Raw genomic sequence first — 27,751 nt, forward strand, 5'->3', positions numbered from 1 at the left:
TAACAGTCTCTACCCATCCATATTTTTTTTAAAACCAGACCACAGCTCACCTCTCACTTTCTCTGGTGCCAGAGACTGAACCTGGCACGTCAGAGCCTCAGGCATGAAAATGTTTCATATAGCCATTATGCTATCTCCCTTGCCTTCTACCAGTTCTTACCCATTATATCTTCCCTGCTTTTGTAACCTCCCCCACCCCTAGCCCCCATTCTCTCTAAAATTCTGTCTGAAATGAGAAGCTGCCATGATCTCACCTTCCTCATCCCCTTCCTGTTTGAGTAACCTGACCACTGGTCTCCCATTTTCTCACTCCAGTCTCTGTCTACTTGATTCAGCTGTTTAGGGGTCAGAATTCTTTTGTTTTCTATACCTTTGAGATAAGGATACTGTTTTTTACTCCCTTCTGCCTGCTGAATGATGCACCTGTGGCCCCAAGTTTATCTTCTTGCCTCATTCCACCTGAGCTCTATACCAGAAAATTCAGTGATGAAGGTAGTAATCCCTAAATCTACATGGTCATTCTTGACCTCACATCTGAAATCCAGGTCCATATTTCAGAGATCTACTGAACTTCTCCATGCAGATTTCTAGTAACATTAAAAATCACATATTTAGAACATCTTATTGTCTTACTCTTCAGACACAGCTTCTTGTCATCACTCTGCTTACCTCACTTTCCCCACCTTTTTTTCCTTTTTGTTGCCCTTGTTGTTTTTTATTATTGTTGTTGTTGTTGATGATGATGATGTTGTTAGATAGGACAGAGAGAAATGGAGAGAGGAGGAGACAAAGACACCTGCAGACCTGCTTCACCACCTGTGAAGCAATGCCCTACAGGTGGGGAGCCGGGGGCTTGAACTGGGATCCTTATGCTGGTCCTTGCGCTTTGCGCCACGTGCGCTTAACCCGCTGCACGACTGCCCAACTCCTTCATTGTGTCCTCTCAAACTTTACCCAGTCAGACCTGATGACCCTATGACTGCACTTCTTCCTTTTGCTTGCTCCATTCTCTCTCTTCTTCCTCAGTGAACACCGACCGCTTCCTACCATAGTATCCGTCTAGAAGCATCCCCCAGTCACTCCTGTGCTGGCAGCTTCTGAGCAAAGATGGTTATGAATGTTTTTGCTGGTCACACCATCAAGAACATAAAGCTAATGTGCTTTGAGCATTTGTGGTATAACAGGCCTGTGAAGTTTGACTTACTCTCTCTGTTTATCAGTAAAGAAACTTGGGCTCGAAAGGTGTAGAGATGTATGTATGATCATATATAGAGCTGGTACAAATAACACTTTCTGACTAACACTAGCTGAATTTTATTACAACAGAATCAAGGATTTTGAGGGGAGAGGTAGGAGTTGAGAGGGAGTTGTCTATCCAGTGCATTGTGCAGGAGGAATACATCCATTGGGGATAGGCGTGGTGTGCAGGCACCTACCATGGGGAAAAGGCAAACTATATAGATAGGGTAACAAACCTCTGGCTTTATTCAGTATAGAAGCTGAATTTTAAAACTTTATCCAGGTGTCTGGGACCTGTACATTGCAGCTGTCCACTGTCTTATGCTCAGCAACTTTTGTTTTTCACATTGTGTAGGCTTTCTTAATTTTGTTTTTTGCCTCCAAGGTTATTATTGCTGGGGCTCGGTGCCTGCACCAGGAACCCACTGCTCCTGGAAGCTACTTTCCCCCTTGTTGCCCTTGTTCTTGTGGTTATTATTGTTGTTGTTATTGATGTTGTTGTTGGATAGGACAGAGAGAAATGGAGACAGGAGGGGAAGACAGAGACGGGGAGAGAAAGACAGACACCTGCAGACCTGCTTCACCGCTTGTGAAGCGATTCTCCTGCAGGTGGGGAGACGGGGGCTTGATCAGGGATCCTTATGCCGGTCCTTGCATTTTGTGCCACGTGCGCTTAACCCGCTACGCCACCGTCCGCCTCCCCCCCCCCCCACAGCAACTTTTAAAGATCTTTTCTGGCTCTGACTGAGACTCTGATGTCTTGATTCATATAGACTTTCCTTAATGACCTTCTCTCATCTTTGATCCTGTTTTGTGTCTAGCACAGAATCCATCTCTGTTTTCTTTCTAGCTTTCATACCCATCCTTCTAAACCCATTACTGAGAACCCCCTTTTTCTCTGTCCTTCCAAGGCAACTTCTCCATCTTGTGAATCCTCACAGTGATTAAAAGCAGTTGTGGTTATGTTTGTCCCTCTGGCCTTCCAAACTGGGATGGTTCCTTCTTTTAAGCACTCCCATAGCACTTTTCTAAAATCCTCCTCCCACCCTACCAAGTTGTATTGCATTTATAATTAACTGTTCATTGACTGTCTCTTTCAACCAGAAGGTAAATTTCCTGCTGACAGGACTTTCGTGTCATGTTTACAAGTGCCTCTGTGTGTCTACCTCAGTTCTGGCCATGTCATGGATATACAATAAATATTTATTAAATAACTCACTTCCTGTCTTGCTATTTCTTTCAGATTCTAAGTGACTTACAGGGGGAATGACCACCTCTGTTTCATCCTGAACCCTCTGCAGTAGCTAACTGTACATTGTGCTCAAGAGTTAGAAAGTCAGGAAGTTTTTCTTTACAAATCACTTTATTGGGATGATAATGGTTTTATAAATAGTTTACATATAAACCCATAAATTTCTACCTGGACAAAGATAGGTCTTGCCACTTAGTTGTAATGCTTGGCTTTGCAATTCTTCAAATATCATAAAATGCAAGAGGTGGTACAGTGGATAACATGTTGCATGTATGAGAACTTGAGCTCTGTCCTTGGCATCGTATATGCTCTGGCTCTCTCATAAATAAATACATAAATAAATCTTCTAATATCATATATGTAAAACAAAAATGAAAGTTGTGTATTAATAAACTGTACTGGAGTGCTTCACACTTCACCTGGTGTGAAGCTAAGGGCTTGGAGCTACCACTCATTTCACTGGACTGACTTTGCCACCTGCTTGCTAATTTAGGGACTTTTGCAGAACTCTCTGAAGTTCCTCCAGTCTCTCTATTCCCAAGTCCACTTTAAGAGTTCTCTTTTGAGGTGAGGAGTGGTTTGTTACAGAGATGACTTTCAGTGCTACTCAGTAGGTTTTTTGTTGTTGTTGTTGATATTGCTTGTTTCTTTTTGTGTTTGTTTGTTTGGTATTTGACATTATGTATCTGAATCTCTTTTCTTCTTGCCCCAAAGTTACTATTTCTGATTTTCCTCCATGCCTTTCCCAGTTTCCAAATTCAGTTCCTCTCCATTGTGTCTCTTTTCTGCCTTTAGATTCTAAACACTCACCTCTATTTACAGATGATTCTGGGGTTTCTCTCATACCCCCTACTCCACCCCCCATAACAACACTTTCTTCCACTGAGCCATCACCACCTGAAGCCCATGGTACTATCTGGACACAGTTTCAGGGGACGTGTGTCATTCTGTAATGGCTTAGAGCTGCTGACTGTCCTCTTTGTCTCTCTGAGCACTCTGCCACCACCCTCCCAGTTGTCTTCCCTTGCTGTCAAATATATATATATATATACACACACATACACACTGGTAAAGAGTTATTACTTAGGTGAAGGCTGAGACATAGACATAGTGAAAAAATGTTACTGCTCACTCCAAGAATGTAATAAAGAGTGTAAATGAAGTATGACAACTTTCTAAAGTCAAGGAAACATTTGCATTTTATTGGACATAGGTGGGGCTAGCTGTACCCATCCTCAACAGGGATAATGAGTTGCTTTTCCCTTCTTACCTGGGGGCAATTCCTACTGCATTTCCACCTGTGAAAACACAGTGAGGCCAGCTTCTTTCCAAATAGTGTGGCTGACTCTTTCATTACAGAGTTTTTCTATCTAGAAATATTGTTTATTATAGAATATTATACATAGCACAGAAAGTCACCATGGCACTGAGAAGAATAGAGTCTGTCGAAGAGCAAATCTTACTCTGAGCAGCCTGCTTTTAGAATGTGTTTTGAGGCAACTGTAGGAAGTAGGTCAACAATGCACTGGGCAGAAAACACTGTACTTGGAAACCTTGTACTGAGTGTGTGAAAACAAAACAGTTCTGTGTGGCTTTCTAATCTCAAAGAGCAGCCTCGTCTGTGTTTCAGTCAGGTGCCCTATCCATACACTCAACACTGCTGGATAATTTGGGGTTCTCAGAACCCAGGGATTATGGCCAGAACCAATCATGGACTACAGTGGCTCTGGGGAGGTCAGCTTTAGAACCTTTCATTTTAGAGATTATAATTCTTGGCCTCTCCTAGGAATGTTCTACCTTCCCCAGGTTTCAGAGAACATGGCCTGTGTAACTGACCATATCTCAGGAGTATGGGAACTAAAATGTAATACAACCCTCAGACCAATTGTAAACAAAGGTCATTTAAGTCACTCATCAGATATCACACTACCAGAAGTATTTTCTTCTCACAAGCTGGTGTGAAGCTTGGAGCAGCCATATAAGTAAATAGGAGAGTGATGACAGCAGTTAACCTCTCTTAACTCCTGTTGTGTGGCAGGCACTGGGGGAGGTACCTGGCATGCCTTACTTGTCTATTCCCCTTCAGAATCCTGGTTAGTAGATATTAGTATTCCCATTTCATAGATGAACTGATTGAGGCTTACAGAGATTAGACAACTTTCTCAAGTCATACAGTTAATAAGTGGCAGGGCTAGGATTAGAACTCAGATCAGTATAACTGTTGGTAAATTGTGCAGATGTAACCACACTGAACACTGGCAGGGCCCACAAACCACCATATTTCCGTGCAAGTATTATTATTTACATACCAATCTTCTGCTTTGTCTTAGAAATGACTAAAGGTCTCCCCACCACATTATCCCCTCAGGGTATTGTTAATTAATCCCACCTGTTAAAACCATCACAACAGTTGCTAAGGATGCTTCCACCTTCCCAGCATGCCTTTTGCCTCTCTCCACCCCCTTTCCTAGCCATCTCCATTCCCAACTTGCCACTTCCAGTTTTACCCTGTAAAGCCACTTCTGTTTCTGGTTTCTCTCTCTTCCTCTTCTCTTTTCTCTCCCACGTCCTAACTTGGAGAAGGGCTGGCGTGCAGAGTGGGAGACAGCCATTGCAGTTTGGCATCACGTGGCCTAACCCGCTGTGCTCACGCCCGACTCTGGAGCCCCTCATTAATAAAGAATTGTATTACCACGCTGCCACGAGTTCCTGGTCTCCAGCCTGTGAAGCTAGCCCAGCATCTAACTCTAAAATTCATGCTCTTTACCCAGCAATGAAACCTAAAGATATAGTAAAAACAGGCACTGCTGGAGTAGCTGTCTAACTCTAAAGGCTCTTAAGATTTCAGCCATCCTGGTGTCTGATATTAATTCTGTTACCCTGAAGGATAATACCAAACAATGCATGTTTTCTTAACACCTAGACTTCTTCATTTGTGAAACAAGTGCACAAAAGTCTCCTTACCATATTAAAGAAAAATGGCTGCAGCCTCTATGTACAGCTACCCCTTCCTTTGCTGCCTGGTACATTGCTGTTCATCAGCCATTTGGAAACACATTATTTCATATGATATTTTCCCATAAGAGTCTAAATACATGAATGGCAGAGAAACATAATAACCCATGACCAAAGATATTTGTTCAAGTTTCCTTTTACTTGCAGAGAATGGAAAATCTGTTCACTGGAAATTGGGAGCTGATAAAGAAGTCTGGGTCTGGGTGATGGGTGAACACCACCTAGATAAGCCCTATGATGTGCTCTGTAACGAAATCCTTGCTGAGAGGGCTCAACTGACAACAGAAAAGGATGCAGAAGAGCTCAGGTATGGGATCTGCAAATCTCTGAGAGGCTGGCTGGACTTTACAAAACAATAAAAAGATACTTGTTGCTTTATAAAACAGTGGGAGGACACCTCTTACCCTCAGGATCAACTGGGATTTGAGGGTCACAAAAGTAATTCTAGGTCACTCGGGAAAGTTTATTAAGATTTTCGGGGATTATTTTCATTCCCATCATATTGTCAGATCATCTACCCCAGTTTCCCCCTATAATTACAATTTGGATGGGGTTTCCCCAGTGATCACTTGTTTTGCTGGAATTCTGCTAGGGCAGTACAGACCAACAGAGTTGAGCATCAGGAATATAAATGATGTGGGGTAGATAACATAATGGTTATGAAACAGACTCTGATGCCTGAGAGTCTAAGGACTTAGAGTCCTAAGTCCATGGTTCAATTCCCTGTACTACTATAAACTAGAGCTGAGCAGTGCTCTGGAAAAAAAAAACAAAAACAGAGGGGGATGAATGGGGGTAGGTAGCATAATGGTTATGCAAAAAGACTTTCATGCCTGAGTTTCCAAAGTCCCAAATTCAATCCCCCACACCACCATAAGCCAAACCTGAGTAGTGCTTTGGTAAAAAAAAGAGAGGTGGGGGGGGAGAAAAAGAAAAGGGAAAAAAAGGTAATATAAATGATAAATGCAGCAACTGGTCAAGCTCCAGAAAATTATTTAGGGTCAGGCAGCAGAGTATGCAGACCCTACTGTACCCACACTATGTGGGATGCTAGGAATTTAAATATGAGTATAAGATATCCAGCCTAAGGTCTGGAGTATGTGTCAACCTGCTAATGCCCATGTTCAGTGGAGAAACAATTACAGAAGCCAGACCTTCCACCTTCTGCATCCCATAATGACCCTGGATCCATACTCCCAGAGGGATAAAGAATAGGAAAGCTATCAGGGGAGAGGATTGGATACTGAGTTCCAGTTGTGGGAATTGTGTGGAAATGTCTTGCCAGTATTTACATTTTATAAGTAAAAAAATTTTTAAAAATGTAAATCAATATTAAATCACGAGTAAAATTTTAAAAAATTTTAAAAAAAGAATATCCAGACTAGGATAGCTCCCTGCACTAGAACTAGTTGGAATATATGCTATAATTAAGTTATGAGCAGATATTATCCTTTCCTTTCATTATGATCCATAGAAGTGAAATCTTGGATGAACCTTCAAAGATAGTTTTCTAACTGCAAGAGATTGAGAAGGAAATTGCAGGCAGAGGGCACCATCAGGACCCTTAGAGTTGAATATGTATGAGTCTTTGGGTAATTATGCATTCTTTTTAGTATTTGGGATATATATGGATATGGATAGAAGCTTAGCTGCCATCCTTCAGAACATCTCAAAGGATAGATTTCAGAATTTGGACTTTATTTTGGGGTTTTATTATTATTATTATTTATTTAAGAAAGGAGACATTAACAAAATCATAGGATGGGGGGTTACAACTCCACACAATTCCCGCCACCCAATCTCCATATCCCATCCCCTCCCCAATAGCTTTCCCATTATCTATCCCTCTGGGAGCATGGACACAGGGTCCTTGTGGGTTGCAGAAAGTGGGAGGTCTGGCTTCTATAATTGCTTTCCCGCTAAACATGGGCTTTGACTGGCCGATCCATACTCCCAGTCTGCCTCTCTCTTTCCCTAGTAGGGTGGGTCTCTGGGGAAGCGGAGCTCCAGGATGCATTGGTGGGGTCTTCAGTCCAGGGAAGCCTGGCCAGCATCCTGATGGCATCTGGAACCTGGTGATTGAAAAGAGAGTTAACATCCGAAGCCAAACAAATTGTTGAGCAATCATGGACCCAAAGCTTGGAATAGTGGAGATGAAGTATTGGGGGGTACTCACTGCAAACTCTAGTGTACTACTGTTTTCAGGTATTTATTTGCCCTGGTTTATGGATATGTGTGAACATATACTCTATCTCCTGGAACCTGGTCTATATCTAGGTTTTGGGACTTTGTTAGGAAGTGAACCACCTGGCATGGAATTAGAGAATACTATGAAAGGAAAGGTCTCACAGAATTTGGACTTTATTCTATGGACAGTGAGGAGATATCTGAATAAAGAAGTAGCACAATCAACTGGAGATTAAGAAAGGAAATTTGGGTGGCAGTAGTGAGGCATATGATGACTGCTCTCTGCTGGGTGTCCTCAGAAAAGCCTGTCATCCCTTAGACATTGACAGTTTTTGTAGAAATAGAGACATGTGAACCTGTATTCAGTCCCCATGGGTTGGCGATTCTGCCTATCAGTGCTTCTCATGTTAAAATTATAATGGTCATGTGAAAATTAAGGAATTACATATTACAGATTATAAGAAAACAATCAGCAGTTTAGCTTTTGCACTGAGTGGTGGGCAGATTTGGGTTGGAATCCAAGGCTGTGCCTTGGAGACATCATATAATTCTTTTGAGCCATTTTTAACAAAGCAAGGATAATAATGCCTTCTGCACAGAGTTGTTAGAGAACTAAGTTAATGTCTATAAAATACCTAGCAGAGGGCTTGGCATATTGTAAGTTCTCAGTAGTTCTCAATCTACTGCTGTTTTCCATATAATTTTAATGTAGACATCTACTTTAGAAAAGCTGTCCATGTTGGAGAATTTTTTTTTCCTTAATTCCTCATTTGTTTTCAGAAAAGCTCAGTCCAAAGAGTTCACCAACAGCTTGAAAGCATCACACTACTGTGATCCGCAGGCACCAGTTAACAGGGAGACCCAGGACATCTGTAAGAAAGCAGTGACTGAGGAAGAAGTGAGGCAGCCCTCCAGACCAGCACCTGCCCTGGATGAAGTGAGTTTTTCATACTTGTAAACATGTAGTATTTTATAACCGGGGTGAAGGGAGTGGTTGGTTACTCAGGCCACTGAGATGAATGGATCTTCAATTGTCTTTATTTTTTTAATTTTATTTATTTATTTATTTATCATTGGATAGAGACAGAGATAAATTAAGATGGGAAGATAGAAAAAAAGAGACAGAGAGACACCTGCAGCCCTGCCTCACCCTTCATGAAGCTTTTCTCCCTGCAGGTGGGGATCAGGGGCTTGAACCAGGGTCCTTGTGCACTGTGATGTGTCCACTTAACCAGGTATACTACCACCTGGTCCCTCTTCAATTTTTTTTCCTAGAAAAGATCATTCCTAACTTGAAGGCCCCACTGCTCATTTTATTTGAGGGTATTGGTCTTCCTGATACTTCACAAAAAATTGAAACATGACCTTTTTCATGGCGATGAACATGTGAGGAAAGAACTCTAGAGATAAAATTCTTCATTTGATGTACTTTCAGGGTCTATATTTTCTTAGTATAGGCATTCTATAACAGAGAGTGACAAAGTTTACCTGTGAGGAACCAGATAGTTAACACTTGATTCTTTGTGGACCATCCTATCACTCACTATATAAAAATGAATGGTTATGACCGCACTCAAATCAACTCTACTTAACAAGATAGGAAGAAGGCCATAGTTGGCCTATGGGTTTCAATTTTCCTAACCCAGACCATGATGTTGGCACATTTGTATCTTGGTTCTATTCTGTTGAGTCTGCCTGTTTTTGTTTGTTTGTTTTTGTTGTTGTTGTTGTTTCGTTTTTTGCTTCCAGGGTTATTGCTGGGGGCTCAGTGCCTGCACAATGAATACACTGCTCCTGGAGGCCATTTTTGCCATTTTTGTTGCCCTTGTTGTTGTTACTGTTTTTGTTGCTATTGTTACTGTGTTTGTTGTTGTTGGATAGGACAGAGAGAAATCAAGAGGAAAAGACAGACAGAGAGGGAGGAGAGATAGACAGACACCTGCAGACCTGCTGCACTGCTTGTGAAGCGACCACCCTGCAGGTGGGGAGCCTGGGGTTCAAACCATGAACCTTACAGCAGTCCTTTGCACTTAGTGCCATGTGCACTTAACCCACTGTGCTGTTGCCCAGCCCCTGTTTTTGTTTTCAGTAGCAGTGTCTCTTTGGCTTCATAAATTCTACCTACAATTATGGAATAGTTATTGCCCCAAAACAATAGAATGTTATATTGATTTTGAGTATAAAACTTTCTTATGCTTTAAGTGGCTTAAGAATCTCAAACACAATTTGTTGCTTGGTTTCTAGTTTGAAAGAACAATAAGATGTGTTATAAAGTATCTCCTTCTGCCAAGAATTCAATTACATTTAGAGTGAACTGGGGATGTGCAATGGTTTGACTTCTATTCAAGTCCCTAGCTCCTTGACATGGGTTTTGTGTGTTTTTTAATCTCTTTGAGACCCTCAACTGGAGATACAGGTATGTGTTCTGTCATATTTTATAGGCATAGTAGTACTCTGATAATTGACAGGGACTGAGGGGCTGTTGCATAGCAAAGTACACTGCTGAGTATCTCATCTAGTCCTCACAATAGTATTGTGAACTAGGGCTGTTGGTCTTAATCCATTTTATAGGTGAGGAAATGAAGGCTAGCTATGGTTATTCAACCTGCCCAAGGTCTATTAGTAGATGAAAGACTGACTCAGATGCAAACCTAGCACTGTGTTGGATCCTTTGATCACTTCTCAAGTATTGTATACAATTGCATTATTCATGAGGACTGTGAAGAAGTGCTATAAAGGTCTATGAATATGAGTCTTACAACATCAAATACAAAATTCCAGAAATTTGATTATGGTCTAGGTCAGCGCTGCCCTCTTCCCTCATGTCTGCACTGTATTACCTAGACATTCCAAGTCTGGCACTCAGCAAATTAATTAATACAAAACTTTCTCCAGATACATAGTTCCTTTTCTAATAATCTCAAAATGAAGAACAGCAACAATAAGTATAACCTTCAAGACCATCAAATATGCATGCTTGTCTTTGTACTTAAACTTTCTTAGAAGAATTTCTTTTTTTTTTTTTTCCTCCTCCAGGGTTATTGCTGGGCTCGGTGCCTGCACCATGGATCCACCGCTCCTGGAGGCCATTTTTTCCCCCTTTTGTTGCCCTTGTTGTAGCTTCGTTGTGGTTATTATTATTGCCCTTGTTGACGCAATTCGTTGTTGGATAGGACAGAGAGAAATGGAGAGAGGAGGGGAAGACAGAGAAGGGGAGAGAAAGATAGACACCTGCAGACCTGCTTCACCGCCTATGAAGCGACTTCCCTGCAGGTGGGGAGCCGGGGGCTCGAACCGGGATCCTTACGCCAGTCCCTGCGCTTTGTGCCACATGCGCTTAACCCACTGCGCCACCGCCCGACCCCCTATCTTAGAAGAATTTCAAAAGTAGAACCAAAATTTAAAATAGAAATTAAAGTAGGTATCATGATTATTATTACTTCACTATATTACAAATATTATAGTGAGAATGGCATATTCTGTTCCTTAGATGTCTGCTAAACTGTCAAATAGAGAGAGATTGGGGCCAGGGATTAAAGAAGCATAAAGTTACAAGGAGTGTGGCCACAATCAGTGAAATGTTTTGACATTTCTGTTTTTTATCTTTTCTTGCATCAGAGAAAATGCATCCAGAATCTTAAAAAATGTGGGGGGGGGAGGGAGAAGAGAGGAGCAGACCTCAAATTGAGTGATTTGCTCATTCATTTAAAAAGTGTTCACTATGTGCTAGGCATTGAGACTGTAATGTTGGAATGGAAGCGTAAGTCCCATTGCCATGAACTTATACTTGAGGAAGCAGAGAGAGACTTCACGTATCTTTCAGACTAAGTGCTATTGTGACTGTGCTTCCAACAGAGGTGGTGTATTGAAAGAATAGGGTGATTAGAAACTGTGTGGCTGCAGTGAATACAGGGGCCACAGAGAGCATATGAATGAGTGAAGTGGGGGCAAGTCCAGACAGCACAGGCTCTTGGGGTCAATATAAATGTTTTGATCGTGTCTTTCCAGAACCAACTGGAACCTTGTCAGTGATTTTTGAGCAGAAGGTTAACCTGATCATATTTATATCTTGAAAGGAACTGATCATTCTTGGATCCAAATTGGTGAAGAAGTGAGGTCTCTAGCACAACCCCAGTTTCTAAGCTTGGCTACTGTGAGAATGGTAGTGCCGTCAGCATCAACATGAGTGTCTGGAGACCGAGATGCTTTTAAAGGAGAACATGAGTTTAGTTTGAAAACGTCAAGGATTTCGAATGCTGTTTGATTTTATACATATAATAACAAAGCACATGCAATTTGACTTGGACCTCAAAAATCTTTTCATATGATTATTTCATGTCATGACCCTGCTGTGAAGTAAACATTTCAAGTATTACTTATTTTGTACAGATGAAAAAACAAAAAGAACTAATGTTCACAGAGCTTGAATGATTTGTTCCCAAATCAGTTAGTTGTTTGTGAATTTATCACCATCATCATCATCATCATCACCACCATTATTTTAGTTATTACCAAGGCTTCACCACTCCAGAGAAGCTTTCTCAGAGGCAGAGAAAAAGAGAAAGAGAAAGTGTGGAAGAGATGACAGCAAGGAAACTTTCTTTACTGCAGTGACTGCAGGCTTGGCATAAACCCAAGTTTTGCAAACAGAAAAGCAACTCACTGTCCAAGTGAGGTCTTTAACATCCTTGCTCCCAAATCAAAATGTTTTTGTTTTAAATTCTAACTCTCATAACTTTAATGTGTCAGAACCCATCACCCTCCCCAGACCTGCTTCTTTGGATGAGAACTCTGGTGAGAAACACATGTTAGAGATTTGGGGGTTCTCCAATATATGCTTCCAAAATGCAATTAAGGTTTGCACAGTGAAAGGTTTCCTTGTGTTGACTGTAAGTCATTTTAACTATGATATCTGAAAATCTGTTATCATACCTTTAAAATTTTATTATCTACAAAAGGTCTAAAATGTAATGTAAAATAATAGTCAGGCAGTTGTTTTTGAACTTAGTGATCATGATGATGAATAACCATAGAAGGACTTAAAATGTAATTGACCTTCTAGAACTATAAACAACATTCAAGAAAAAAAATCAACTGTAGACTTACTAAAGTAAAATGGCCATGTCAGATTTGTAAATTTTCATGTGAGAAAACCTACAGACCATCATCACTGTAAAGTATGCCCTATGTTCTACTATGTTTGTCCTGGCTTGAACCTGAAAGCACTCCTTAGTGGCCTGATTTAAAATCTCTCAAGGATGAGGGACACTAGATGAACGTTAGATTCAGTCCAATTTACTGGAGCATATTCAGCACTGTAGAAACTCACCAGTAGGAGTCAGTGCTACCATTTAAAAAATGACCTGTGATTATTTGTGCTGAGAATAGAATAGTCTGGCTGACTAGATTTCTGCAATTGTGTCAGCCAGTGTTTTGCTTGTATGCTTGTTTAAGTTTTGACCCTGTTCCAATGATCTTATGAAAGGATTGAAACATGTAGTCAGGGATCTCCTTACATCTCTATAGGGTTTGGGGTAAATACTGCAATTTCAATATCTTCTTCCTCAACTCAGTATATCTCAAATAAGAAGGAATCATTTGAAAAGAATGGTAAGGGTAGCTTCAAGGAAAAAAAATAGTTTACCTTAACAACACCAATAGTGGGGCCGGGTGATGGTGCAGCTGGTTACACATGTGGTACACACGTTACAGTATGCAAGGACCTGGGTTTAAGCTCCCAGTGCCCACCTGAAGGGTGGAAGCTTTGCAAGCCATGAAACAATGCTTCAGGTATCTTTCTTTTTCCCTCTACTCTCCCTTCCCTCTAAATTTCTCTCAGCCTCTCTCAAAAAGAAAGGAAGGCAAGAAGGAGAAATGGAAGGATAAGAGAGAGGAAGGAAGGAAGGAAGGAAGGAAGGAAGGAAGGAAGGAAGGAAGGAAGGAAGGAAGGAAGGAAGGAAGGAAATATATATAAGTAGGATATTCTTTAGTGAGACAGGTGGGTTAGCCTTGGTGCTGGTGATTAGATAATAGTTGTCAGAGTGAGGGATCTGACATTTTACATTATGTGCATTTCTGTAATTCACTAGTTTACCCTCCAAACCACCATAGGTGGTATGAAGTTGCCCAGTGGAAAAACCAAGGCCAGTGACTTGTGCAAAACTAATGAAGAGGTGGAGATGGTTCATTAGGAGACCCAGAATCCCCTAATTTAGGGCCAGCCATTGTCATTTCATCACTTTTTCCAGAGAAGGTTTTCACATGTGTCTTAATAGTCACACTGTTGGTCTATATCTTAAAAACTGGAAATTAGTGAGTCAGGCTGTAGTGCAGTGGGTTAAGCACACGGGGCATGAAGCACAAGGACAGGCGAAAGGATTGGGTTCGAGCCCCCGACTCCCTACCTACAGGGGAGTCGATTCACAAGTGGTGAAGCAGGTCTGTAGGTGTCTGTCTTTCCCTCCTCTCTTCATTTCTCTCTGTTCTATCTAACAATGATGACGACAACAACAATGAAGGGCAACAAAAGGGAAAATAAAAAAAAAAACAAAGAAACAACAACAAAAAAACCTGGGAATTAAAAACAGCTACTTTGGGATCAGGCAACAACTTACCCAGCAGAGCATGTGTGTTTGAGACCCTAGGTTTAAGCCCAGGACTTCACATGGAAGCACCATGTGCTTCACAAGGGGAATCTCCTGAGAGTCCGGCGGTAGCACAGCGGGTTAAATGCACGTGGTGCAAAGCGCAGGGACCAGTTAGGATCCCAGTTCAAGCCCCCAGCTCCCCACCTGTAGGGGCATCGCTTCACAGGTGGTGAAGCAGGTCTGCAGGTGTCTCTGTCTCTCTTCCTCTCCATCTCCCCTTCTCTCTCAATTTCTCTCTGTCTCTATCCAATAACAAATAAAAAAAAGGAGGGGGGACTCCATAATGGTAGGGTGGTGCTGTGGTGTCTCCCCCCCATCTCCTTTGTGTCTCTACTTTTTAAAAAAATTTAAAGAATAAAAAGATTGTCTTGGGGGGATTATGTAGCAACGGTATTCCACATGCATGAAGGCCTCAGTTTATTCCCCTGTACTGCAAAAAACTAAAGCTGCCTTATTAATCTCTTGGGTTTTTTTCTGTAAAAATTAGATGAGAGACTATATCCATTGTAGTCATGCTTGGAAAACTTCAAATCCCAGTACAAACCCAAGGGGTTGTCTTAACTAGAAACACTCACAGCTTGTCTCTTCTGCGTCCTGCACACATGGGTGACTTTACACTGCTGGGCACCTGTGCTGACTCAGTTCTTCCCTGAACAAAAATTTGCCAAGGGTTCAACTTATGGAAGCAGACTTTGTATGGAATCACAGAGGAAGAACATGGCAATGTCTGTGTCTCAGAAGTTTTAACACCACTGGAAAAAAGAGAAGCAACACTTAGAAAGCATTGAGTTAGATAGGACATAACCAAGTTCCAGGTGGGTTGTAGCTAATTGGTTTCCATGGTAACATGTGCACTTCATCTGATGAGTCCCCGCCCAGCCACCATATTTGAATTGTTTTATACCAAAAGAACAATATTTATTTTATAACTTCATCAATGGATGGTTTCATTCAAGGAGACCCTTTCTTGAACACTGACAATAGATATGTCCCAACTCTTCAACCTTAAAAGTCATATGAGGCAAGTCTGGGAATTTTGGCAAAAGTTGTTTAATCCCTGATTCAGTGTTTAGATAAAACACAAAATATTTTAATATGTTGATTTAAACTTTTCATTTTATCAAGTAGTAACACAAAGTAACCCTCCTGATCAAGTATTAGATGCCAGAAAACAGCAGTGCTGACAACTTTACAGTGGAATTCTAATGCTGGGAATGAAGTTTCTGTTCTAAAAGGCAACTCATGGATTTGGGGATGTCCCGTAAGAGAACAATCCTTTCTATATATGGTTTAAAATATTAATATTGTTTCTTTTCAAAAAAAGCTGAGAAAATGTGTAAATATGAACATACTTGACCAATATCATCTGATGGAAGCAGTGAAAAATGTTCCAAGAAATCTTTCAATTAGAAGATGCTATTTTTATCATGAGGGCCACCTTGGTTATTTTTATTTTTTCCAATGACAGTTGGAAACAAAAGGAGGAGGAGTGAACTGGAAAGCAGAAGAGAAGAATGAAACAATGCCTCCATTACATCTGAGAATATGGTTTCTGTTCTACAAAGCTATTGCCCTATATAAGATACTTGCCCTATTGTTATTTTTGGCAGTGATGATGGTGCCTAGGAAACTTTGAAATGATGCTCTGCTTAATATTTAGTGGGTGTTGTGGTTCACAGTGGACCACAGCTACACTCACTGTTACTGGTGTCTGTCACTGAATGGAAGGTGATGGTAAATATCAGGATTTAGCTGTCAACCAGCTAGGTTCTCAGATAGGAAGGTTGAGAAACAGACAGGCAAAGTCACATCTGATGGGGAATTCATGAAAGGTGTACTGTGTAGGCAGACTCTGTGTGAGCTATGTAAGCAACTTTCTCTAAAGAGTGAAGAACTGGGAAGAACTGGGAGTTCCCACAGCTGAGCAGGGACCCTTAGACGCCCCAAGTAGCCTTCCGACTCAGCCTGTTTATTCTTCTCCTTTAAGAGAATTAGGTGAGAAAAGAGCAGTTATAATGGGAGCGGGGTAGGGAGAATGGCAGGAGCACGACAATTTAAAGATCAGTTTCTTTATGTTTCTTTGCTTATGTGTAATCTTTAGGCTGGAAACTCATCAATTAGTTCAATGCCCTTGCCCTATGGGATACCTTGAAACAAACAAACAAACAACAATAACAAAAAGAATATCTACTCACTTTTAGATTTTTATCTCCAGAGAATTACTGGTTATTATTTTTTTTTACAGAAATGACCTTCAGATGGGATCACACTGCAAAACAGGAGATGAAAAGAATTAAAATACAAATATCGAGCATACCCACCCCCAAGACCTTAAGGCTAGCAGATTGAAATGCCTTGAGCAAGATTTTCCCCTTCTTGGCTTCTTTTCTCAAATGGAGTTAGAGATAAGATTGCTTGTCTCTCCACCTTTATTATGCTCCTGTGCCACCTGTGTGTATTACACACACACACACACACACACACACACTTCCCGCATGAGCCCAAGACTTTGATAACTGTCATTTGACTGTCATAAATGATGACAAAAATACATGCTAAAATGAATATTTTGCTAGTGGCATCAAAATTGCCATTCTAGCATTGAAAACAGGGAGAATCCAGGTAGATGTGTAAGTATTATTCTAAATGAGCGTTGTGTTCCCTTTGCTTTGTGTTCTCTCCATGGCAGAGAGCATTAGAGGAGCAACCTGTAAAGTGATTTCTGAGCATGGTGAATCACTTCCATTTAGATTTCCCTTCTCCCACAAATCCCTGCCAAGCCAACGGTAAGCTTGTTGTCTGCTCAGAAACATGCAGTCTCTGAAATGGGATTTGGGCTTGTTTGCTATGTAAAGCAGAGATTCAGAAACAAGATACTAGAGTAAGACCACCTCTTTGAAAGAATAGGCTGAATTTTTTGACATTGGCTCATCTTGAGGTGCTATTGTATAGCAACCAAAATTCAGGGTTTTTTTTTTTTTTTTGCTGCTTGGACTTTCCATAAAGGACAAAAAAAAAAAAAAAAAAAAAAAAAAAAAAACAGTATGAGAGAACAGCTCCTTAAAAGACTGAATTGCAGGTTAATACTAAAACTCAATGAGGAGGCTGAGTGGAAAGACCCACAGCCATTTCCCCACTCCAGAGTAGATGCCCTATGACTGATCTTGGCAGAACCATCTTGGTGTTGCCTGGATCTTGTCTACAAAGAGTCATATTCCCAACCCTTTCAAGAAAGTTGGTTTCACAGCTGCACTAAGGGGCACACTGTAAACACATTGGCAGTAATGTATTTTTGAAATGAAAGCTAGAATATTGTGGATTTAATTGGATGTGAATAAAAATGAAAAAGAAGAATCTCAAATCAGTACCTGCTTCTCTAGATGTATATTCTCTTCTGTTGCACATGAAGGAAACATTTCAAGATTGCTTATATCAATAGAATATTGGATATGCCAGGTAAAACAGAGCAATAATTATGCTCCATTTAATCATGGTAGAGTGTAGCCATAATAAGCAATATATGTATTTTCTTTTTTATATTTTTATATTACAGAATTACATGTCAACAGGGGTTTGAATCCACCCCATTCCTACCACCAGAGTTCTGAATGTTCCACCACAGTTCCCCGAAAGTTTTAGACATGAGCTAACCATCTTCTCTACAACTGTCTGTCCACATTTATACATAGTTGCTCCTTCTTTTTCTGATTCAATCCTCTCTTCCCCTATAAGCCACTCATGACATCATAACTACCTCCACATGTCCCTCTCCTTTTCCTTCTGTCTCTCTGGGTGCTGATGGATCTGGAGTCCAGAGTACTCTTATCTTCATCCTATCACTTCTCCCCCACTGGGAGAATGGAATAAGGTTGTTTATGGGGAGCAGAATTATCTATTTCTCATGCAATTAGTAGAATATCAAGGTAAATATAGAATAAAACTTATGTAACAATCACAGAATGTCAGAACTTTAAAAGCCATTTAAACAGCTCTGTTTTCAAAATCAATGTTAGACAGAGCTTAGTATAAAGTAAACAAGCAAAAGCACTCACATAAAAACAAAACAAAAACTACAAAAATAAACATATAAAACAAAAAGTTACAAGAACGCTCATAAAAGAAAATTACAATTCATATAAAAACTACAAGAAAAATTATATAAAACTATAAGAACATTCACATAAATGAAAGGAAAGTAAACTACTAAGGCAAAAGAAAATTCTAGTCTTGAGAGTTGTACATTGTGAAGTTAGTAACTTCTTTTTTTATTGCCACCACGGTTATTGCTGGGGCTCAGTGCCTACACAATGAATGCACTGCTCCCAACAGCCATTTTCTCCTTTTATTTTTATTTTTATTTTTTTGCCTCCAGGGTTATTGCTGGGGCTCCTGGGGCTCAGTGCCTGCACTATAAATCCACTGCTCCTGGCAGCCATCTTTTTTCCCATTGTTGCTGCTGCTCTTGTTGAATAGGACAAAGAGAAATTGAGAGAGGAGGAGAAGACAGGAGGGGGAAGAGAAGGATAAACACCTGAAGACCAGCTTCACTGCTTTATTAGATAGGACAGAGAGAAAGTGAGAGGGAAGGGGGAGATAGAGAGGGAGAGAGACAGACACCCCAGCCCCTACCTGAAGCTTCCTGCCTGCAGGTAGGGGCTGGGGACTCGAACCTGGGTCCTTGTGCATGGTAACATGTGCACTTAACAGGTCTGCCACCACCTAGTCCCAGTAACAATCTTATTTGTATAATCGTTAGTGATATTTGCAGTGATTCACATTAGCAATTCACTGGAACTAGTGTACAGGAGAGAAAAATGTGGCATCCTGTGTCAGGCGATAGGAAGTCTTTTGACCACTTAGAGTCAATCATTGAACCTCTCTGGGGCTCAGTTTCCTTATCTAAAAATAGGGATTATTTGTAAATTCCTAAGTGATGATACCTAGGAACATTTCACTATAAGGTGGCCCTGGGTGTTTTTCTTGGTTGTTTCTTTTTTTTTTTTTCCATTTTTAAAAATATTTCTTTTCTTATTTATTTATTTAAAAAAGGAGACATTAACAAAACTGTGAGATAGGAGGGGTACAACTCCACACAATTCCCACCACCAGATCTCTATATCCCATCCCCTCCCCTGATAGCTTTCCCATTCTCTATCCCTCTGGGAGCATGGACCCAGGGTCGTTGTGGGTTGCAGAAGGTAGAAGGTCTGGCTTCTGTAATTGCTTCCCCGCTGAACATGGGCATTGACTGGTCGGTCCATACTCCCAGTCTGATTGGGGATGGTCACCCACGAGACCTAACCAGTATTTAAAAACTTGGGTTTTTGCTCCTTACCTTACCCCCAAGTCTCTAGAAAGGGAAGAGGGACTGGATAACTGATTAATAACTGATCATATCTACATGAAGAAGCCTCCATAAGAATCTCAATAGGATGGATCAACTATACCAAGTAAAACAGAGCAATAATTGATAGAGTTTGGAGGGCTTCCTGCTTGGTAAATGCACCCTTGTCCTGGGAAGGCCCCAGTTCCACAGAGACAAAAGCTCTTGTTCTTGGGACTCTGCCAGATTTTACCTTGTGCCTCTCTTCATCTGGCTGTTCATCCACACCCTTTAGCATTTTTTCAAATCAACCAAATTTAAAGACATGTTTTGAATATTCTCTTAATATATTCTCATATCTTAGGTATCTGCTTGGTGAGTATGTAAGAGTGACCTTTCAAACTCTACACATGGGAAATGATTTGTTCTGACAACCTTGATTGGACTGCAAATATCTGTTTTCTGAGGATGGGGCTATATAGTTTAGCTTTTGGTACATGGCTTTGAGGCACTGTAGCGAGGAGATGTGTTAGATGTGGGCAAATGTTCATTCATTCTGACAAATGGATGTTCAAACTAGCTCAGATGTTAAAGATATGCCATAAAATTAAATATAATTAGAGTCTTCTGTACTTTAAGTTAGGATATCTAGTTGTCTCTATGCATAGATTTTGCTGGGAACAGTGTTTGAAAAAATGGAGAAAACATTCCCAGGGGTCTCCATTGCCTTAATTCATGTTTCAGTAAAGCCACTCTACGGGAAGCATGCACCATATTTTCAGCACTTAAAAGGATTGTTCCAATTTTTATCTTGTTAGTCTAGATTGCCTTGGGAAAAGATCTCTACTCTTTCCAGGCTATCATTCTTCATAACTTTATCAAGGTATGTCCCCATTATTCTGCTTCACTCATTATTTTAGAAACAAAACAACTGAATCCCATTGTGCTAAGTAGCTGATTATTTGAGTGACCTGGTTTTAAAAAGTGGGTGAGTTATAAACTACTGATATTCAGAGAATTTTAATTTAGTCTATATTAATCAATATTAAAACTAATCTTGTGACCTTTTAATGATTGGGAATGTGTTTTATGTATTTGCAGTGTCCTTATTGAGTCCCTACTAAGTGTCTGTCTCAATTATCTTTACTAAGGTTGCAGGTAGTATTTCTTTTTTTTTTTTTTTCCTCCTCCAGGGTTATTGCTGGGCTCAGTGCCTGCACCATGAATCCACCGCTCCTGGAGGCCATTTTTTCCCCCTTTTGTTGCCCTTGTTGGAGCTTCGTTGTGGTTATTATTATTGCCCTTGTTGACGCAATTCGTTGTTGGATAGGACAGAGAGAAATGGAGAGAGGAGGTGAAGACAGAGAAGGGGAAAGAAAGACAGACACCTGCAGACCTGCTTCACCGCCTGTGAAGCGACTCCCCTGCAGGTGGGGAGCCGGGGGCTTGAACCGGGATCCTTACGCTGGTCCCTGCGCTTTGTGCCACATGCGCTTAACCCACTGCGCCACCGCCCGACCCTCACAGGTAGTATTTCTTTCAGCTGATATGGTATTTGTCTTCATGGAGCTTGGGAACCTAAGGATGAATTATTGGGCATCTAGAGAAAAAAGTGTACAAATTACTAATTTCTTAATCTAATAGTTTGTTTTTGAAGCAAGCTCTTAATTTTAGCTCATAAATTTATTATACTCATCTTCCATATAAAAGTGGAGTGGTGATAATGTTCTTTTTTATTGGAACTCTTTGAGTAATTTGGAATTAAAGTCATCTGGCATATGTTTGATTGAATAGCTCTACTTTTAAAAATAGAATTATTTAAGTTTTTCTTTAAAAAAAATAAAAATTAAGAAAGATAGGGAACAAGAGAATGACTGTAGTATATGTGATCTGGAGATTGAACTTGGGACCTCATGTTTGCAAATCCAGCACTCTATCCACTGTACAACATACTAGACTGCTCAATTTCTGTTACTGAGTTCAAAGTCTTCTAACAGCTTTTCTTACAGCCATTCTCCTTTTTTTCCTTCATCATGACTATTATTCTTTATTTTTTTTCAATCCATATGAATAGCCTATTTCTAGATAATAAATATTGACTTCAGTTAGAGCCAGAATAAACTGCTTTGCAAACCAATCTTAAAAGTGAATATAACTATATTAGTCCTCATAGTCTCTAAGGAAGTAGCATTTATAACCCTGTGATATTGATGTTACTAGAAGCATTTTTTTTAGTCATCAAACTGCTTATTCAGTTTTGAATTACTATACTTTAAAATGTAATTTGTATTTACATAAAAACATTTAACATATACATATGTATTCCTTTTATCATGAGTTTCCCTCCACCATTGATCTCATCCCCCCGTACTCATAAGTCTGTACTGATTAGAGAAGACCATTCTGACTTGTTATCTATAGCAAGTTCACTAGTTTGTGATGGTATTTGTCTTCAGTTACTGTTGCTTTTCTAAGTCTTTAATGAATAATCCATGGTAGTGTTTTATTTTTTAAAAAAGCAAATATGAACAGCTGTAGAAGTTGCTGTAATGTTGTAAAGGGGAGGTGACTGCAGTATCTCCATTTATAACAGCAGCCCATGCTCTGCAGGGAATCCTGTGTAAGGAGTAAGCTATAGACATGGAAAGGACATTGGATTCAGTCCCTCTTATCTGCCCTTTTAACAGACAAAGGGATAATACTCTTACAGCTTTGCTTTGATACCCTTATGATGTTGATATGCAAGGCAAACAATGTTTTAGACATGGCAGGTTACCCTTGTTGTTGGATAGGACAGAGAGAAATCAAGAGAGAAGGGGAAGACAGAGAGGGGGAGAGAAAGATAGACACCTGCAGACCTGCTTCACCACCCGTGAAACATCCCCCGTGGAGGTGGGGAGCCGGGGGCTCAAACCGGAATCCTTGCACCAGGTTTTGCATGTGCACTTAACCCACTGTGCTCCCGCCCGGCCCCCTCTAACTATTCTTATAAAAGGAAATCTCTTTTGAATCAAACTATTCTCAGTCTATATACTGTGCTTGGTTTATTTTGTGGGTTTATATAACATTAAGTGTATCTGAGTAAATGTATTTCATGTAAGTACTTCATATTATTTTAACACTTTGGAATAAGCAAATCTTCACCTTGAAAACTAGAACTTTGATTATGTGATTCAGAATAGGTGTTGATAGTTTTCAAGTACACAGTCTACTTTAGACACATAGAAGTGTGTTAAAGAAAGTGTTGATATGTGGGGTGGTTGTTAAACTAATCAACTGTTTATGAAAAACCAATTTGTAAGCATTGATACATGAAAAAATCAAGCTCAATGCTTGAAAGGAAGGGTGTCAGTTCTGGCTGGGACCAGTAGATGGAGCTGGTGGTTATACTAGTCCCTCTGATCCCTGGCATTACTGTTACATGGTGCTGAGTTTTGAGTTATTTTCAGAATTACAGTAACCTTTACCACTAACTGATAAGTACACAAGCACTGAACATCTGGAAAATAGTAGTAAGAAAATAAATATGATGATGAAAAATATTAAGCTGATTGTTATGTAAAAGAAATGGGGAGAAAACAGTGATATAGCTCAGTTGAAGGTCTAACTGTAAGGGAAAATGAACTCAGATTTTGTGTTTAAAGTGGTATGCCTGTGTGGACGACAATAATTGTTAAGTGACAGAAGGAAAACTGTTTAACAAAGTAAACAACATTTTGAAATATAGGAAAGACCACTATCCTTTGAACTTTAGCTTGATACTAATTCAAGGAACAACCAAAAAATTTGCTCAAGAACTCAAGGCTGGGCATGGGGTACATAGCATAATGGTTATGTAAAGAGACTCTCATGCCTGAGGTTCAACCCCCTGCACCACCATAAACCAGAGCTGAGAAGTGCTTTGGGGAAAAAGAAAGAAAGGAAGAAAGAAGGGAGGGAGGGAGGGAGGAAGGAAGGAAGGAAGGTAGGAGAGAGAGAGAAAGAAAGAGAGAGTGACAGAAAGAGAGATAAAGAGAGAGGGAGGAAGGAAGGAAGGGAGAGAGAGAAGGAGAAAGGGAGGAAGAGAGAAGGAAAAGAAAAGAAAAAAAAACCACTCAAAGTCTGAGCATGTCAGAGGTTACTGATAAAACTTGGGTTCAAAGGGAATTGGGCGGTAGCGCAGCGGGTTAAGCACACGTGGCGCAAAGCGCAAGGACCGTATTAAGGATCCTGGTTCCCTGGTTCGGGCCCCCGGCTCCCCACCTGCAGGGGAGTCGCTTCACTGGCAGTGAAGCAGGTCTGCAGGTGTCTATCTTTCTCTGTCCCTCTCTGTCTTCCCCTCCTCTATCCATTTCTCTCTGTCCTATCTATCAACAACAATAATAACTACAACAACAATAAAAAGGGCAACAAAAGGGAAAATAAATATAAAAAGTTAAAGAAATGGGTGCAGAGTTCTGCTAGCTCATAGGTGCATGTCCTTCTGCAACACATGAATGGTGGGTGAGGTTGGGGTGCAGCTTATAAAGCTGCAGCATAATCTGTAATACCTGAGGAAGTGTCAGAGCAGGACATCCCTGTTTCCTAATTTTCAACATAGAAGAAGCTAATCCCGTTAGCAAAATGATGCTCCATAGCTCTCATATCACTGAAGGGAGAGTGTCAGGGTAGGGTAGAGGTGCACCTGGTTGAGTGCTCATGTTACAATGCATGAGGACCTGGGTTTGAGCCTCCAGTCCCCACCTTCAAGGGGAATATAAGTGGTGAAGCAGTGATGCAGGTGTCTCTCCGCTCTATTTCCCCCTTCCCTCTTGATTTCTAGCTGTCTCTATCCAATAAATGAAGATAATTATAAAAATTCATTAAAGGGTTAGGCAGTGGTGTACCTGGTTAAGCGCACACGCTGTAGTATGCAAGGACCCAGGTTCAAGCCCTGGTACCCACCTGCAAAGGGGAAGCTTTACGAGTGGTGAAGCAGGGCTGCAGGTGTCTCTCTGTCTCTTTCACTCTCTATCTCCCCTTTCCCTCCCAATTTCTCCTGTCTCTATCCAATAATAAATAAATAAACATTTTTAAGAGATTTGTTTTAAAAATCATTTTCTAAAAAGGGAAAGTGTGCCTATTATTACAGCTCACATTCCTAATTGTGGAAATGTATTCAAAGGGCAGAGGGTAGATAGCATAATGGTTATGCAAAGAAACTCTCGTGCCGGAGGCTTCAAAGTTCAGGTTCAGTCCCCTGTACTACCATCAGCCAGAGCTGAGCAGTGCTCTGTTTAGAAAGGAAGGAAGGAAGGAAGGAAGGTAGGAAGGAAGGAAGGATGGAGGGAGGGATGGAGGGAGGAAAAAAAAAGGAGAAATTTATTCAGAGACCAAAAGCCCAAGTCCTCCAAAGTCATGTTGCACGGCAGGCCAGCAAAATAACTTCAGTGTGTGGAATCTTTCTCTCTTTTTCTCCCTGTCTTAAAAAGTCAGCCCAGGGAGTCGGGTGATAGTGCAGGTGGTGCAAAGCGCAAGGACCCACGTAAAAATCATGATTCGAGTCCCCAGCTCCCCACCTCTAGGGGAGTCGCTTCACAGGCGGTGAAGCAGGTCTGCAGGTGTCTATCTTTCTCTCCCCCTCTGTCTTCCCCTCCTCTCGCCATTTCTCTCTGTCCTATCCAACAATGGCAACATCAATAACAATAACAGTAATATCTACAACAATAAAACAACAAGGGCAACAAAAGGAAATAAATAAGTAAATAAATCTTTTTTTTAAATCTTAAAAAAAAAAAAACTCAGCCGAAAGGAATGAATACCTGGAGACGACTGAAACAACAAACAGCAAAATAAACCAAAGTCATCTTGTACTTTTCAACAGACAGAATGACACAAAACCTTCTGGAACAGTTCTAACTTGTTTATAAAATGAAGGACTGGTTACTATACAGTTCTGCTTTCAATGTAAAGCAACTCTTTGTTCTTTTATAATATTAATCTAGGGGAAAAAATCATACAAAATATACTAATTAGAAACTTTGAGCCTCTTGGAATCATTACTTTGCTAATTATGGATCCATTACTTTGATAAATAATAAGCATAAACAACTTTTGGGGGACTGGGTGGTGGCTCTTCCAAGAGAGTGAACACATCCCCATGCACAAGCTCCTGGGTTCAAGTCCTTAGTCTCTACCTGCAGAGAAGAGCATTCATGAATGGTAGAGCAGTGCTACAAATGGCTCTCTTTCATTCTGTCCCTGTATTTCTCTCTATCTGTAACCTTTATCAAAAAGACAGAAAAGGGGATCAGGCCATGGCACATGGAGTTAAGTGCACATAATAGGAAGCTCAAGGACCCGCACAAGGATCCTGGTTAGAGCCCCAGGCTCCTGACCTGCAGGGAGGGGAGGGGTCGCTTCCTAAGTGGTGAAGCAAATCTACTGGTATCTATCTTTCCCTCTCTCTGTCTTCTTCTCCTCTCTCCATTTCTCTCTGTCCTATCCAATAAAAAATAAATTAATTAAAATCATAATAAAGGCCACCAGGAACAGTGCATTCGTAGTGCTGTCACGGATCCCCAGCTATAACCATGAGGCAAAAAAAAGACAGAAAAAGGAAAACAATGGCCATATGAAATCATATAGACATCAAGCTCCAGTGACAATCCTGGTGGAAAAAAAAAAAAGGAATAGTTTAACTTAAAATTAATGTTCTTTTTAAAAAAATTAATATTTATTTATTCCCTTTTGTTGCCCTTGTTTTTTTATTATTGTAGTTATTATTGATGTCATTATTGTTGGATAGGACAGAGAGAAATGGAGAGAGGAGGGGAAGACAGAGAGTGGGAGAGAAAGATAGACACTTGCAGATCTGCTTCACTGCAGGTGGGGAGCTGGGGGCTCTAACTGGGATCCTTATGCTGGTCCTTGCAAAAATTAATTTTCTTATCATTAAAATGTAGACAAAGTGAGAAAAGAATAAACTGGCACAAAGATATCTGTGTGATCTCTGTAATTGATGCAGTACTCCTTTGAGATTCAATTTCTTCATCTGAAAATTGGGCTTACTAGTGTCCATCTATCAGAGAGATTGTGAAGAATAAAAGGAATTTTTATTTTTTAATATCATCTTATTAGGGGTGGAATGGGTTACAGTACAGTTGTTGACACATGGGTATAATTTCTTATCTCCCCGTAATAGGTGTCTGCAAAATATTCTTACTCCCAACTTGGATCCTTTTCCACTGTCATGCATCAGGACTCCAAAGCCCCCCTCCTTCTCAAGTCCTGTGCTTTAGTACAACAGTAAAAGAATATTAACACAGTGTCTGGCCACAGTGAGCCTCAGCAACTAGTATCCACTAGCAGAGTGGTGAGGAAAGTCTCAACAGAGGGGTTAAAGTGTACCACCATGTGTCTTGGAGCTCAGCCTCCCCAAATCTCTGCCCCACTAGAAAAGAGAGAGACAAGCTGGGAGTATGGATAGACCTGCCAATGCCCATGTTCAGCAGGGAAGCAATTACAGAAGCCAGACCTTCCACCTTCTGCATCCCACAATGATCCTGGGCCCATACTCCCAGAGGGATAAAGAACAGGAAAGCTGTCAAGGGAGGGGAGTGGATATGAAGCTCTGGGGGTGGGCATTGTGTGGAGTTGTCCCTTCATAACCTATAGTTTTGTCAATATTTCCTTTTTATAAATAAAAACTTTAAGGGGCCAAGTAGTAGCACACCTGGTTGAGTGCATGTATTAAAATAAAAACTTTAAAAAAGTGTACCACCAAACATTGCTGTGGTCAGTTTTATCAACTTATACTGAAATTGTTATTTATTTTTACTTTCGATCAAGAGAGTCAGGGAGAGAATAAAAGAGACCAAAGCTTTGTTCTGTACTCAAACCTGGGTCACACGGATGCAAAGCAGCACATTATACTGAAATTCTGTCACAGACCTAAAAGGCAATGGTACAAAAGCAGTACAAGTTCACCTCCTGGGGGCTGGGTGGTGACACAGCCAGTTGAGTACACACAATACCATGCAGAGGGACCTGGGTTTAAGACCCAGATCTCCACCTGGAGTGTGTGTGTGTGGGGGGGGGGGGGGGGTAGTGCTTCTTGAGTGGTGAAAC

General features: G+C 40.7%; 1 protein-coding gene across 2 annotated transcripts in view; it reads left to right on the forward strand.

The window, feature by feature from the left end:
- Positions 1–27,751, forward strand: part of SH2D4A (SH2 domain containing 4A) — a 92,177-nt gene that overhangs the window by 16,431 nt on the left and 47,995 nt on the right. For both annotated transcript variants that reach the window (XM_060181628.1, XM_060181633.1), the window contains exons 3-4: positions 5,654–5,813; positions 8,474–8,630. In XM_060181628.1, coding sequence (XP_060037611.1) covers positions 5,654–5,813; positions 8,474–8,630 — 317 coding nt within the window. The remainder of the gene's footprint in view (positions 1–5,653; positions 5,814–8,473; positions 8,631–27,751) is intronic.

This window comes from Erinaceus europaeus, chromosome 2, assembly GCF_950295315.1.
Source record: "Erinaceus europaeus chromosome 2, mEriEur2.1, whole genome shotgun sequence".
Classification (NCBI taxonomy): Eukaryota; Metazoa; Chordata; class Mammalia; order Eulipotyphla; family Erinaceidae; genus Erinaceus; species Erinaceus europaeus.